This window comes from Chinchilla lanigera, unplaced genomic scaffold (assembly GCF_000276665.1).
Source record: "Chinchilla lanigera isolate Chin_1 unplaced genomic scaffold, ChiLan1.0 scaffold00002, whole genome shotgun sequence".
NCBI lineage: Eukaryota > Metazoa > Chordata > Mammalia > Rodentia > Chinchillidae > Chinchilla > Chinchilla lanigera.
The window spans coordinates 50,318,585-50,330,851 of record NW_004955403.1 but is presented as its reverse complement, the minus strand read 5'-3'; the positions used below and the strand labels follow the sequence as shown (position 1 = coordinate 50,330,851).

At 35.8% G+C, this 12,267-nt stretch overlaps 1 protein-coding gene across 2 annotated transcripts in view; it reads right to left on the bottom strand.

The window, feature by feature from the left end:
* Window positions 1–2,836: 2,836 nt before the first annotated feature.
* Esco2 (establishment of sister chromatid cohesion N-acetyltransferase 2) overlaps window positions 2,837–12,267 on the bottom strand; it is a 21,290-nt gene continuing 11,859 nt past the window's right edge. For both annotated transcript variants that reach the window (XM_005373754.2, XM_013514290.1), the window contains exons 7-11: window positions 11,361–11,492; window positions 9,567–9,656; window positions 8,662–8,805; window positions 4,672–4,847; window positions 2,837–4,286 (exon numbers count right to left, since the gene is read on the bottom strand). In XM_005373754.2, the coding sequence (XP_005373811.1) occupies window positions 4,154–4,286; window positions 4,672–4,847; window positions 8,662–8,805; window positions 9,567–9,656; window positions 11,361–11,492 (675 nt within the window). In that variant the 3' untranslated portion in view covers window positions 2,837–4,153. The remainder of the gene's footprint in view (window positions 4,287–4,671; window positions 4,848–8,661; window positions 8,806–9,566; window positions 9,657–11,360; window positions 11,493–12,267) is intronic.

Sequence of the window (12,267 nt, the reverse complement as noted above, 5' to 3'; positions counted from 1 at the left end):
TGATGTGCTTGTAGAGATTTTTAAATGCTGTATTAAGGAGGGCCAAAATATCTGAGCTGTAAATATGTAGGCTTCTATAACTATCTGAGAGGCTTATAATACTTCTTATAGTTCTAGAAACTGAAGTTCAAGATCAAGATGTTGCCCGGCAAGGGCCTATTTCTTCACAGATGGCACCCTTTAGCTCTTTCCTCACATGGCCAGAAAAGGCAAGGAAACAAGTTCAGCCTTCTTTAGTGAGGGCACTAATCCTACTTTCAGGGTTTCCCCTCATAAGCTAACAGTTTCCAAAGGTCCCACCTACTAATATCATCTGCAGGGTTAGGACTTCAACAGGAATTTTGTGGGGACATAAACATTTAGATTATAAATACAAAAGTTTTTAGAAGAGTTTAAAAACAAAATATGAAATGAAAACAAGCCTATAATAGCAAACATGCTAAGCTCAAAAATAATAATAAAATTAAAACACGCTAATAAGCATAGTTGGGTCTTCAAAAATACTAGTAAAATTGGTAAGCCTGAAGCAAGACAACAGAAAGAAAAAAAACTACCATAGATTAAGAACCAGAAACGACTGGTCCTACAGATACAGAATCTCATTCATGAATACATGAAAATCCTAAGTATCAGTTAAGTAAGAAACATCAAGTTAAGGATGGGATATTACACTGCATCATTATACGTCATTCTTGGGATAGAATATTATGTTACAATGAAAATGGGTTATAGCTACATGCAGCATGGATGCGTCATACAAATTCAATTTACAGAAGCTCAAAAACTGAATTATTAGATGTAAAAAAATAGTTTACATTTGAATAACGTGATAGATTTACGAGGGTAGAAGAAAGCTTTAAGGTGCTAGCAATGTTTTATTTTTTTAATCTGGGTATTTATAAAGGTGATCTCCTTTGTGATAACTCACTGAACTATAAATTTTTAAGAAGGTAACTGAAAGAATAGTTTCAGATTTACAGAAAAGCTGCAAAGATAGTAAGAGTTCCCAATGCTCCACACCTTACTTCCTGTGATAAAAACATTTTTTACATCACAATTAGTATATGCCACAATTAATGACCCAGTATTGATATGTGATTGAATAAAGGCCATACTTTCCTCAGATTTAGTGTTCACTTAATGTGTATTTCCTATTCCACTATACCACATTACTTTTAGGAGTCATGCCCCCTTAGGTGTGACAAAAGTCTGTCAGATTTTCATTGTTTTTGATGACACTGACAGTTGCAAGGTGTACGGTCGGTACTCTATGGAATACCTCAAATGGGATGTCATATGCTTGTCTGTATGTGTTTCGGGAAGAAGATAGATGTTCTGGTTATTTTTTGTTGCTGAGACAAAATACCCAATGCCCAAAATGAAGGAAGGAAAGGTTTATTTAGCTTACAGTTTGTGGAGGTTTTAGTCGATAATCAGCTGGCTCTAAGGCAGGGTGGCAGGACAAAGGGGCAACACTTTAAGGCTGCACAAGACAGCAAAAGCAGCAAGAAAAAAAACAAACCAAAAAAACCCTTTTTCCCCCCCTTATATTATAAGCAGGCTACCCACACCCAGGGGACATGTAGCACTCACATAATCTCTGCCCTCATCTTGCACAGGCTGAAGATAAATACAAAATAAAGGCCCTAGCCCCTTGCTCATTTAGTTAATCTTTTAAACATTTTAGGTTGACACAATAAACAACATCCTAGAGCAAAAAGGGCATGTCCTTTTTACTCCAGGATATAAAACTGCTGAGTTGTTTAGTTAAACTCTTAGATTCCTGAAGTTAAGGCAATATATCAACCATAACAGCTAAACTGCCTTTTTCATCACATACCATCAAAGGCCAACATGACAAGACTCGATGTTGACTCTGATCACCTGGCAGAGGGAGTGTTTGTCAAGTCTCTTTCTCACACTGTACTTACTACTGGGAAGAAGTCACTACGTACAGGCCCTTCTTAGGAAGTGTCTATATGAATTTTTTAGAGTTTTTCTGCACAGGAAATTTATTATTCCCCATTTATTCTAGACTGTTTTATTGCTCAACTTATTCCAGGACCAGCCATTGGGAGCTCTTTTGATTGACTTCTCTGTCCTTTTGATAGGCCTCTATTATTGAGGGTTTCCTTTTTAAGCACTTTTCAAGTTTCTGACATTCCCAGATATTCTAGGCTCATCTTATACATTCACTGCCCCAACCCTACAGTGAAACATTTTCCCAAGGAACTCCAGTTCTTTTTTGGAGAAAGGTATTAGAAGCCAAAATCTGGCTGCCAGTCGTGCTCATTGCTACTAGGGTATCCGCTATGTGGGCCCCACATGCACTTACTTCTAGTATGTTGTACTTTGATCAAAAAAATGAGCTGGGTGTTGTGTACGCCTGTAAGCCCAGCACTTGAGGCTGAGGCAGGAGTTCAAGGCTGGCTGGGCTACGTAGTTCAAGGCCAAGCTGGACTATACAACAAGACCTTATCTCAAAAAAAAAAGGATACACCCCACCAAACCACCACCAGCATCAGCTGCAAATCATGGCATGCATTTAACATAGAAAGATAATTGCAATACATGTCTAAGACATACTTAAGTGAATCAAGTTGCAAAAGAACTTTGAATGTATTTAAACTAATCTGGAAGGCAGTTATGCTCACCACTACATCACCAATGCCGCATATTGTATTTAAATTAATCTGAAGGAATGTTTATACCCATTCCCAAGGAAGTATTATGGGGAAGTTGCTGCTTTTGGCAAATCACTGTATTACTGAAAAAATTTTCTCCCACAGAGTACTATTTAAAAATAAGAGCATTCAATTGCATTAGAGAACAAACAAAATGTTAAGAATTTTAATGATTCATCATAAAAGCATTGACCAAACAATATAATGTTAATAAACATTTTTAAATAAAAGAATTTTAAAAACAGCAGTGCAGAAAATAGCATTAAAATATTTGCATAACTGCAGTCATTTTAACATTCCTACATTCCTTTTAGAACACCAGCTTTTAAATTTTAGAACCACTTCAGCTTATAGGCAAATATAGACTACATCTGAACAAATCAGCCACAGAGCAAGACAACTTGGAAAACTACTTCCTTAAAGTCTTATTGCCAGAGAACAGTTTTAAATGACTTTAAAAAAAAAAACAAACCTCAAAACAATCTGAATTACTTTTTTGCTTTCAAAACATTCAAAAGTTATGCACAACAATGTGTACATTTAGGTATACAGTGTTTATAGGCCATCATAATCCTCTCTGGTTCATCAGCTTAGACATATTTACTAACCTTGGTCTGTTACCATACATTTTGCAAAGACTTTTGCCAGACAGCTCAAAACAAGGTATATTTTAAACAAGCAGGAAAAAAAAAAAAAATGCAAACATGAAAACAAATGAGTCATTCAATCCAAGTAGCCATTCATTTTGTTAATGACCTCAATTACTAGTAACAAATTACCTAAATATAAGCAGCATTACCCATATTTTTATGTAATAAAAATTAATGATATGACAATAGTGCAGCAAGTATAATTTCAATTAAATCTGATGGTGTGTATCTGGTTTTTCAAAAAAATTAAAATGCTAAACTATACATTTGTTTTACATAAATGGATATGGCATATGTTACTCATTCCTTATCTTTTCTTATTACTAATTAGAAATTCAAAATAGTCTCTAAATATATCGAACTGAAAACTACTATAAATAACTCATGTAAAGTGAGAACTCTATAGAGAATTCACAAATTATCTTTTAAAACTGGGCATAGAAATTATTTGCCAGGGTTTAGATTTGCTTCTCTGCTTCTGATGAAGCAAGAGAATCCTAATCCTGGTCTAAAAAGACGCTCCTGTAGAAAAGATAAGTGGTGACATTTCTGCAGAAACCAGTTTGTTTTGTCAATATTCTTATATAGGAAGCCAGAAATTTTCCAATTACAAGTATAATGTTCCATAATTACAGACTTAGAGTGCTAATCCGTATATTATCCAAAGATTTTTCCTTACAACAAACTTATCCCTGACTCTCCAAACCATAAGGAACAGAACTACGGGGAGGGGTGTATCTCGGTATTAATTTGTTTATATTGTATAAGGAGTTATCTGAACTTATCCACACAGTAACTGTTTTATAGTTGAAATTGGCTTTAACTATTAAAATTATATACAAGGAAATTAGGAGTGTTGCAGTACTTGGTTGCAAATAACTTGCCATCTGGTGTTGGGTCAGAAAATGCGATCTCATTTGTGCTGAGGAAACAGCCAAACATGAAACAATTCCTAGAAAAAGAGAAAAGATGTTTTTAACAGTGGAATCAACTTGAAATTCTGATTAAACATGAACATAATTTAAACTCTTTATTAAATCCACATTATTTAATTAAAAAATAATTGACTTCAATTAAGATATAAGCATCATTTTATTGTAATAAAAGTATTGGTCTGTAACAAGTTAAACTAGGACTTTACCACAAAAAAAAAAACTAGCCTGGAATGTTGTATGCCTGGCATTTTTCAGTACCAATGCAGGACTTTATCCTGACTTTGACAGCATTTGTAGAGAAGCATCTTGTCAACGTCCTTCCCTTTGGTTCAGGAATCAAGAGAGATTCTGGGAGAGCTAAGAATGTAAGGTTCAAGGTTGAGGCCCATTTCGTTTTCTTACCTGAGAGTATCAACCAGTCGTCTTGCAATGCGCTTTCTTCTCTTCAGTTTGAAAACCCAGATTCTACTTATCCCACAGACTGCAGGTTCTGGTACATTTGAACATTGCCAGGCTCTGGAACATTCTTTAGAGCCTGACGATTCTGGGCCAGTCGGCTCAGACAGGACACGGAAGGCCTGCAGTGATACACAGAAGCTGCTATAGGTAAAAAGCTAGATGAGCTCACATTTTTTTTTTAATACCTTACACAAAACCTTAGTATCTGAAGTTAATCATATGACCCAAAAGTATTAAAATTCTTTAATATGTCTTGGAATCTTATGCAATTAGTCACACAATGCTCACAAAATACCAGCAATATCGAAACACCCCCCCATTGTAGTCCACTCCATAACATTATGAAAAATTTTTTAATGAAAAACTTAAAAAGTCAACTCTTAAACTTCCTCTATTACCTCCGTCTTGCAATGTATATATAATAACCTAAAAACAAATTCAACACTAAAGATTTTTACTCATAACTAGGTAACCTGCTTGATATCTAACTTTTTTCTGGTACTAGGATTTCTCACTAGGCTATATCCTCAGTTCTTTTATTATGTTTTATTTTGAGACGGAAGTCTTGCTAAGTTGGCCCAGGTTGGGCTCAAACTTGGAAGCTTCCTCCCTCAACCACTAGGACTGTTGGAAATATAGGGGTGCTACCATGCCCAGCTTTTTGATATTAAATTTTAAAAAAAAAAATTTATTTTCAAATAATTATAGATGTACAAGATGAAAAAACAGAGAGTCCATGTATCCTTCCCCGTTTTTGCCATCTTTTGTAACCATACCACAATATCTAAACCAAGAAATTAGTATTAGCATGTGTTTGTATAGTTCCATGACATTTCATCACAGGAATCTGTATTCATTTAGCTCCCACCACAATCAATATACAGAATTACTACATCCCCACAGGTCTTCCTCTTGCTACCCCTTTAGAATCATATTCCACTCCCCATGAGCTCCAGTAATCCCTGGCAATTATTAATCTGTTCTCCATCCCTATGATTTTGTTATTCTGAGAATGTCATATAGATTCATAAAGCATGTGACCTTTGAGATTTTTTTTTCCCACTCAGCACAATACCCAGGAGATCCATCCATACTGTTACAAATATCTATAATTGCTAAGTAATATTGCATTATATGGGTGTATTACAGTTTGTTTAACCATTTAACTACTAAAGCTTAATTTGTTTCCAGGTTGTGGCTACTACAAATAAAGCTGCTATAAACATTTATATGCAGACTTCGTGTGGACATGTTTTCAATCATTTCTCTGTAATAAATGCTCAGGTATATGACTGCTGAGTCATAAGTATAAACATATGTTCAGATTTTTTGGAAGCTGTCAAATTCTTTCCAGTGTGGCTATAACATTTTGTATTTCTACTCCAAATGTGTGAGAGATCTAGTTTCCAAATTTGCCAGCATTTGGTCTTGTCTTTTTCATTTCCTATTATACCTTTTCTTTTTTTTTGAGACAGGGTTTTGCTATGCAGTTTAGGCTGGGCTTGAACTCACTTTGGAGCCCAGGCTGGCCTCAAACTCGCAGCAACTACCCTGCCTCAGTTTCCCAAGTTCTAGGGTTACAGGTATGCAGTTTAGGCTGGCCACCATGCCTGGCCATACCTGTTCTGACAGAAGTACATTTAATTAAATTTTAGCTACTATAAAGAAAACTTGGCTTTATAACTGAGAATGAGTAAAAGATGTATCAGTTAGTTGACTATATGTGCCTATTATCACTACACAAGCAGTGCAGCTCTTTAAGATCAAAGAAAGAAAAGCCTTATTAATACATAATATAAAAGAGGTGAACACTGTCCTCTAAAACATAGTACGTGTGTGGGTCATGGGGAAATAAAAGTGCAGAGCTGTTGTACACCATTCAAGTTGTTTTGGAAGCCTCATGCTAACCATAAAGCAAAACTCTATCCAAAACATATAAAAGACAAAGAGAAATGAACCAAAGCATGCAACTACAGAGCATGGATCACAAAGGAAGACAGAAAAAGAAACAAAGGGCCAGAAAATAATTAACAGAAGGTCCTGATCTATCTAATTGTTTTATATGTAAGTGACCAAAATATGCCAATCAAAAGAGTGTGGGGGAAGCAAAGATATAGCTCAGGGGCACAAGTGCCTGCCTGGCAAGCACAAGGTCCTGAGTTTGATTCCTGGTACCAAAAAAACAAAAAAAAAAAACAAAACAAAACAAAAAAAAACAGTGGGGGAATGAATGAAAAGAACAAGACCCAACTACATGCTTTGTACTTTCAAACTATTTTACAAGGTCAGGATTAACCTGGTACTAAGGCCAGACAAGGATACTATACAAAAATGAAATCATACACCAGTAGCCCTGATAAACACAGATGCAAAAATCGTAAAAATAGTAACATCAAATTTAATAGCACATTAAAAGGATCATTGCATATGATCAAGTGGAATTCATCCGTGGGATACAAGAATGGTTCAATATACACAGTGTGATATACAACATTAAAAGAAAGATAGAATATATATATATAAGGAACTCAATTCAATAGCAAGAAAACAACCTGATTAGAAAAAGGGACAAGGACCTAACTAGACATTTCTCAAAAGAAGACAAATAGCCGACAAGTATATGAAGAAATGTTCCACATTATAACCATGAGGGAAATACAACTTAAAGCCACAATGAAATAACACCTTATCCCTGTTAGAATAGTTATTGTAAAAAAGATAAAAGATGTCAAATGCTAGCAAAGATACAGAGAAAAGGGAAACCTTATGCAGTACACTGCTGGTAGAAATGTAGATTAGTAGAACCACGATGGAAAACCGAACGGAAGTCTCTCAAAAAATTAACTACTATATGATCCAGCAACTCTTACTTCTAGGTACAGGTCCAAAGGAAATAAAAGGAAAAACTCAAAGAGCTGTCTGCCTTCTTGGGTTCACTGTAGCACTACACACAGCAGCCAAGACACAGAATCAATCTAAGTGTTCGATAATGAAAAAATGGAGAAAAAAATATAATTGTGTGTGTGTATGTATGTATGTGTATATATATATATATATATATATATATATATATATATATATATAAAATAAGATGAAACCCTTTCACTGGAGAAACCCATAAGACAATACACTCAGCAAAATCAGCCAGGCACAGAAAGACAGATACTGCATGACCTAAGAAATGTAGAATCTAAAAAGTTGAACTTATAGAAGCAGACAGAGGATGGAGGTAATGGAGAATGTTGATAAAAAAGTACAACATTTCACCTAGGATAAGTTCTGGAGATCTATGGTATCGCATTACAACTTTAGTTAAATGAACATTTGAAAACTGCTAAGACTGTAGATATATATTCTCATCACAAAAAAGGTGATGAACATGTTAATTGGCCTGATTTAGGAATTTCATAATGTATACATATATCAAAACATCAAATTGTACACTGTGACATACATAATTTTCAGTTGTCAGTGCCTCCTTAATAAGGCTGGTCATGGGAGAGAAAGAAAAACTAAAGTGAGCACTTTTACTGCTAATGATACAAACCAGATGCTTTTCTAACTTTTAATAATACAGACAATGTTTATCAGAACATTGCTAGTTAGTACCTAAAAAGATTCTAATTAAGGGATAAGTACTGACTATCTAAATGGACTACCATCTACAGATTTGCTTATCTAAAATTATATTTTATACACTTCTAAGTACAGAAATAGCTACCTGTAGGTGAAATGATTAGATGAATGTACAACTGACTTACCCTGCTTATAAAAGCATGATATCAAATATAGTATGAATAAATGGCTTCATTACTCACAGACTTTAATGGAAAAAAGTCATTAACGGCACCAGTTTTAAATGTTTGAGACTTATTCCAATTACTTTATTCTGCGCACAAATTATGCTAATAATTTAAGAAACATGTAACATACCTGTTTGATTGGCTCTGCAATTAAACACCCAACTACTCTCTTATCATCAGAAACAAAGAGAAAAGTTTTGGCTTTTTCTGGACATTTGGGAACAACTTGCTGGAAGCCCAGTTCATAATCAACAAGTTCTTGGACATCTGTTATCTAATGATGTTAAAAACCAAAAGGTGAATTTGTTTTAAAAAGCTCTATACAAACAATATATATGTTTATTTAAAACGTATGATTACTATCATTTTAGCCACTTTTACCTCTATTTCCTAAATTTACCATCCAGAAAATTATTTCACTACTAATGCATGTATCTGGTATTTTAGAAATAGGGCTTTAAGAACCTATTTTAAAGGGTACTTTTAGCAGAAGTTCATGTTTTAGCAGAATCCAGGTCTTGGGTAAGATAAGCAGAGGAGGTCCTAACACATTCATTTTACCTTTATTTACTCTTCATGTTGGCTAAATATCCAACCCAAGAGATACAGGCAACATCAACGTAAGAAATGGATGAGGGGCCATTACTTTCTCAACACTGAAAAGATTTTTTTTTTCAAACAGGGTCTCACAATGTAGCCCACGCTGGCCTCAAATTCGTGGTATTCCTCCTGCCTCAGTCTCTCGAGTGCCAGGATTACAGGCATGTGCCACAAACACACAGCTGAAAAGTTCAGTTTTTAGCTTTTACAAGTAGAAGACAAAGGTAAAAGGCGGCAGTGCCTTATGTGGCTTCTCTCTTCTCCAAATGACTTTTTCTTGGGATTCCAAGTTTGGTCTTGTGTGAACTGTTACAGAAGTCTTCCATGACTATGCACCAAAATGGCTTGTCTATTAGGAAAGTGTTTTACACTTCAACACAGGTTGATTTCTTGCAGGTGAGGGAATGATAAAATTAAAAAGATAATGCCCCACACCTTTCTGATAGCGTAACTTGGATCACGTGGCAGGACCAACAGGATCTTTCCATCCCAAAACTCTGCCACCACTCGTTCTCTTTTCCAGCCCTGCCAAAGGAAAAAAAAAGGTTTGATTTATGAAGAGAAAACAAACTAAAAAATACATTAAGTGATTTCATCTGGAGAGGAGCGAAGGTCAAACAATGATATAAAAAAATGAAATCTAATTAAAACATGACAAATAAAAGATGTTTAAAACAAGTGCCCTCAAGGGGCTGACACCATACAGAAGACATGTATATATGTACTCTGTTATAAACAAAGCAAGGTCAAATAAGAGTCCTCCGTCAAATCTTAGAGAAAGACATGCTGAATTATTCAGGGTGGGCAGCAGGCTAAGCTGAGTTTGAGGGAAGCTTTCATAAAAGAGTCTGTGAGGTCCAGTGTGATGGTTCACACTTGTAATCCCAGCTGCACAGCAGACTGAGAAAATAGGACTGTTAAACCTGAAGCAGAGAATGACAAAATTTTATTTCTTTTTTTTTTTTTTTTTGGTTTTTTTCCGTTCGGTACCGGGAACTGAACTCACGACCTTACACTTGCCCAGGCAGTGCTTTTGCCGCTGAGCTAAATCCCCAGCCCCCAAAATTTTATTTCTATTTTAGAAAAGAATTCTCTGGCTGATATATAGAAAACACATTATCGTGGGAAAGAATTACACTACACATATATACACATTTTCGGTCACATAGTTGAAAGGCTGAGGCCAGATTAAGTGGCAACTAACTGCTGGTGGGAGCCTTCTCCTTCTTAAAGTATGCAGGATCATACTAAACCTGTTTTAAGTACTCTAAGAGCACTGTGGAATCCCAGCAAGGAAGCTGTTTTAATAAACCAGGCTAAAAGTATTATAAAGACATAAATGATGGCAATAAAAATAGAAGAAAAGGATGTATCTGAGTAGAGGGTACAATCATAAAGGTGAGGTCAATGTTAGGAGGTGTGGGGACTAAAATGGTGCTTGATGAAGAGCAGAAAAAGCCTGCAGTGGTTGTAGGGGGGCTGCTATTCCGAAAGTTATCCCAAAAGAGGTACAGTAGGGAAGAGGGGCTCTGCTCTAGTCTGAGGATTTTTTAGGGGAGCTTCTTTTTATCCTTCGGCTTTTTCTGAGACAAGGTCTCGCTGTGTGGGTTCAGGTTGGCCTTGAGCCTCAGCCTTTCCAGTGCTGGGATTACAGACCTGAACCACCGTGCCCGGCTAAGTCTGCATTTTGTATCTCATCTGCTGAGCTCTACTCAGAAAGCCAGGGATCAGGATGTAGGGTACTCAAGTACTCAACTTAGGCCAATACTTCTCTTATACTGGGATCATTAGTTTGAAACAGTATTACTAAAAGCTAACTTTTGAGCTGGAGATATAGGTCAGTGGCAGAGTACTTAACCTAGCATATATGAGGTCGAGAATTTAATTCCCAGAACTGCAAAACAACAACAAAATCTTACTTTTTAAAAGTCTTTAGTCTCAAATTTTAAGCACAAAAAAATTGTAGACAATGAAATATTTACCTTTTGATTTTTTTTTTTTTTCTTTTTAAAACAGGGTTTCACTGTAGTTCAGGCTGGCCTTGAGCTTACTTTGGAGCCCAGGCTAGCCTTAAATTTGAAATGATCCTCCTGCCTCAGCCTCCTGAGTGCTGGAATTACAGGTGTGTGCCACCACACCCGGCTGATCTTTTGCCATATAATGGAAATAAATGTCTCTTTTAAGGCAGTTGTACTTTTACAAAAAACTAAGAAACTGTTTTTGACTTACTGTATATTTGATTCCCTCCAGAAATCTGTGATGATACTGGATATGTTGCATTTCGTCTTCAGGATTAGAAGCAGTGTAGATCATGCCACAAGACTTACACATAGTAGCTCCAAAATACTTCTGACCTGCATCCTGTCATTGAAGGGGTAAAAAAAAGCCCTGGTACATATTTCTACAAATAGTTCTGAATTAAGTTCATATAACCATTCATTCAAATTTCTCCTTATTTTTCTTTTATGCTGGCACAAGTAAAATACTAAATAAATGCCTACTTACTACATCCTCTCCCAAAACAAAATGGAATGAGAAGAGACCTAAAACTGCTAAAAATTACTGAAGTAATAGAATTCCCTTTTTAAATGCAGTGTTAAAACACATAAACAAACAAACATGATTCCTTATCAGACTGATAGTTATAGTAAGATTAAACCAGCTGGGCATGGTAGCTCATGCCTGTAATCCCAGCACTCAGGAAGCTGAGGCAGGAGAATTGCTGCAAATCTGAGGCCAGCCTGGGCAACACAGTGAGACCCCGTTTCAAAAAAACAACAACAAAAAATTAAAGCATAAAAATTATACGAATGTGCATGATGGAACTCCTTACTTCAAAGAGGAAGGGAAAAATCTTAGGACTATAATGTTAATTACGCAGTATTTCTTCCTTAAATGGCTGGAAATGTTAAATTTTTTAGTCTTAAAAAATAGTGCTCAGAAAAAAAAAATAGTGCTCACTTTAGCAGCACATATACTAAAATTAAAATAGAAAATTCTTTAATAATCCCAGTACATGGGAGGGGGAGGCAGGAGGATAGCTGCGAGTTCAAGACCAGCCTGGGCTACAAAGTGAGCTCAAGGCCAGCCTGAACTGCATAGCCAGACCCTGTCTCAAAAAGAAAGAAAAAAAAAA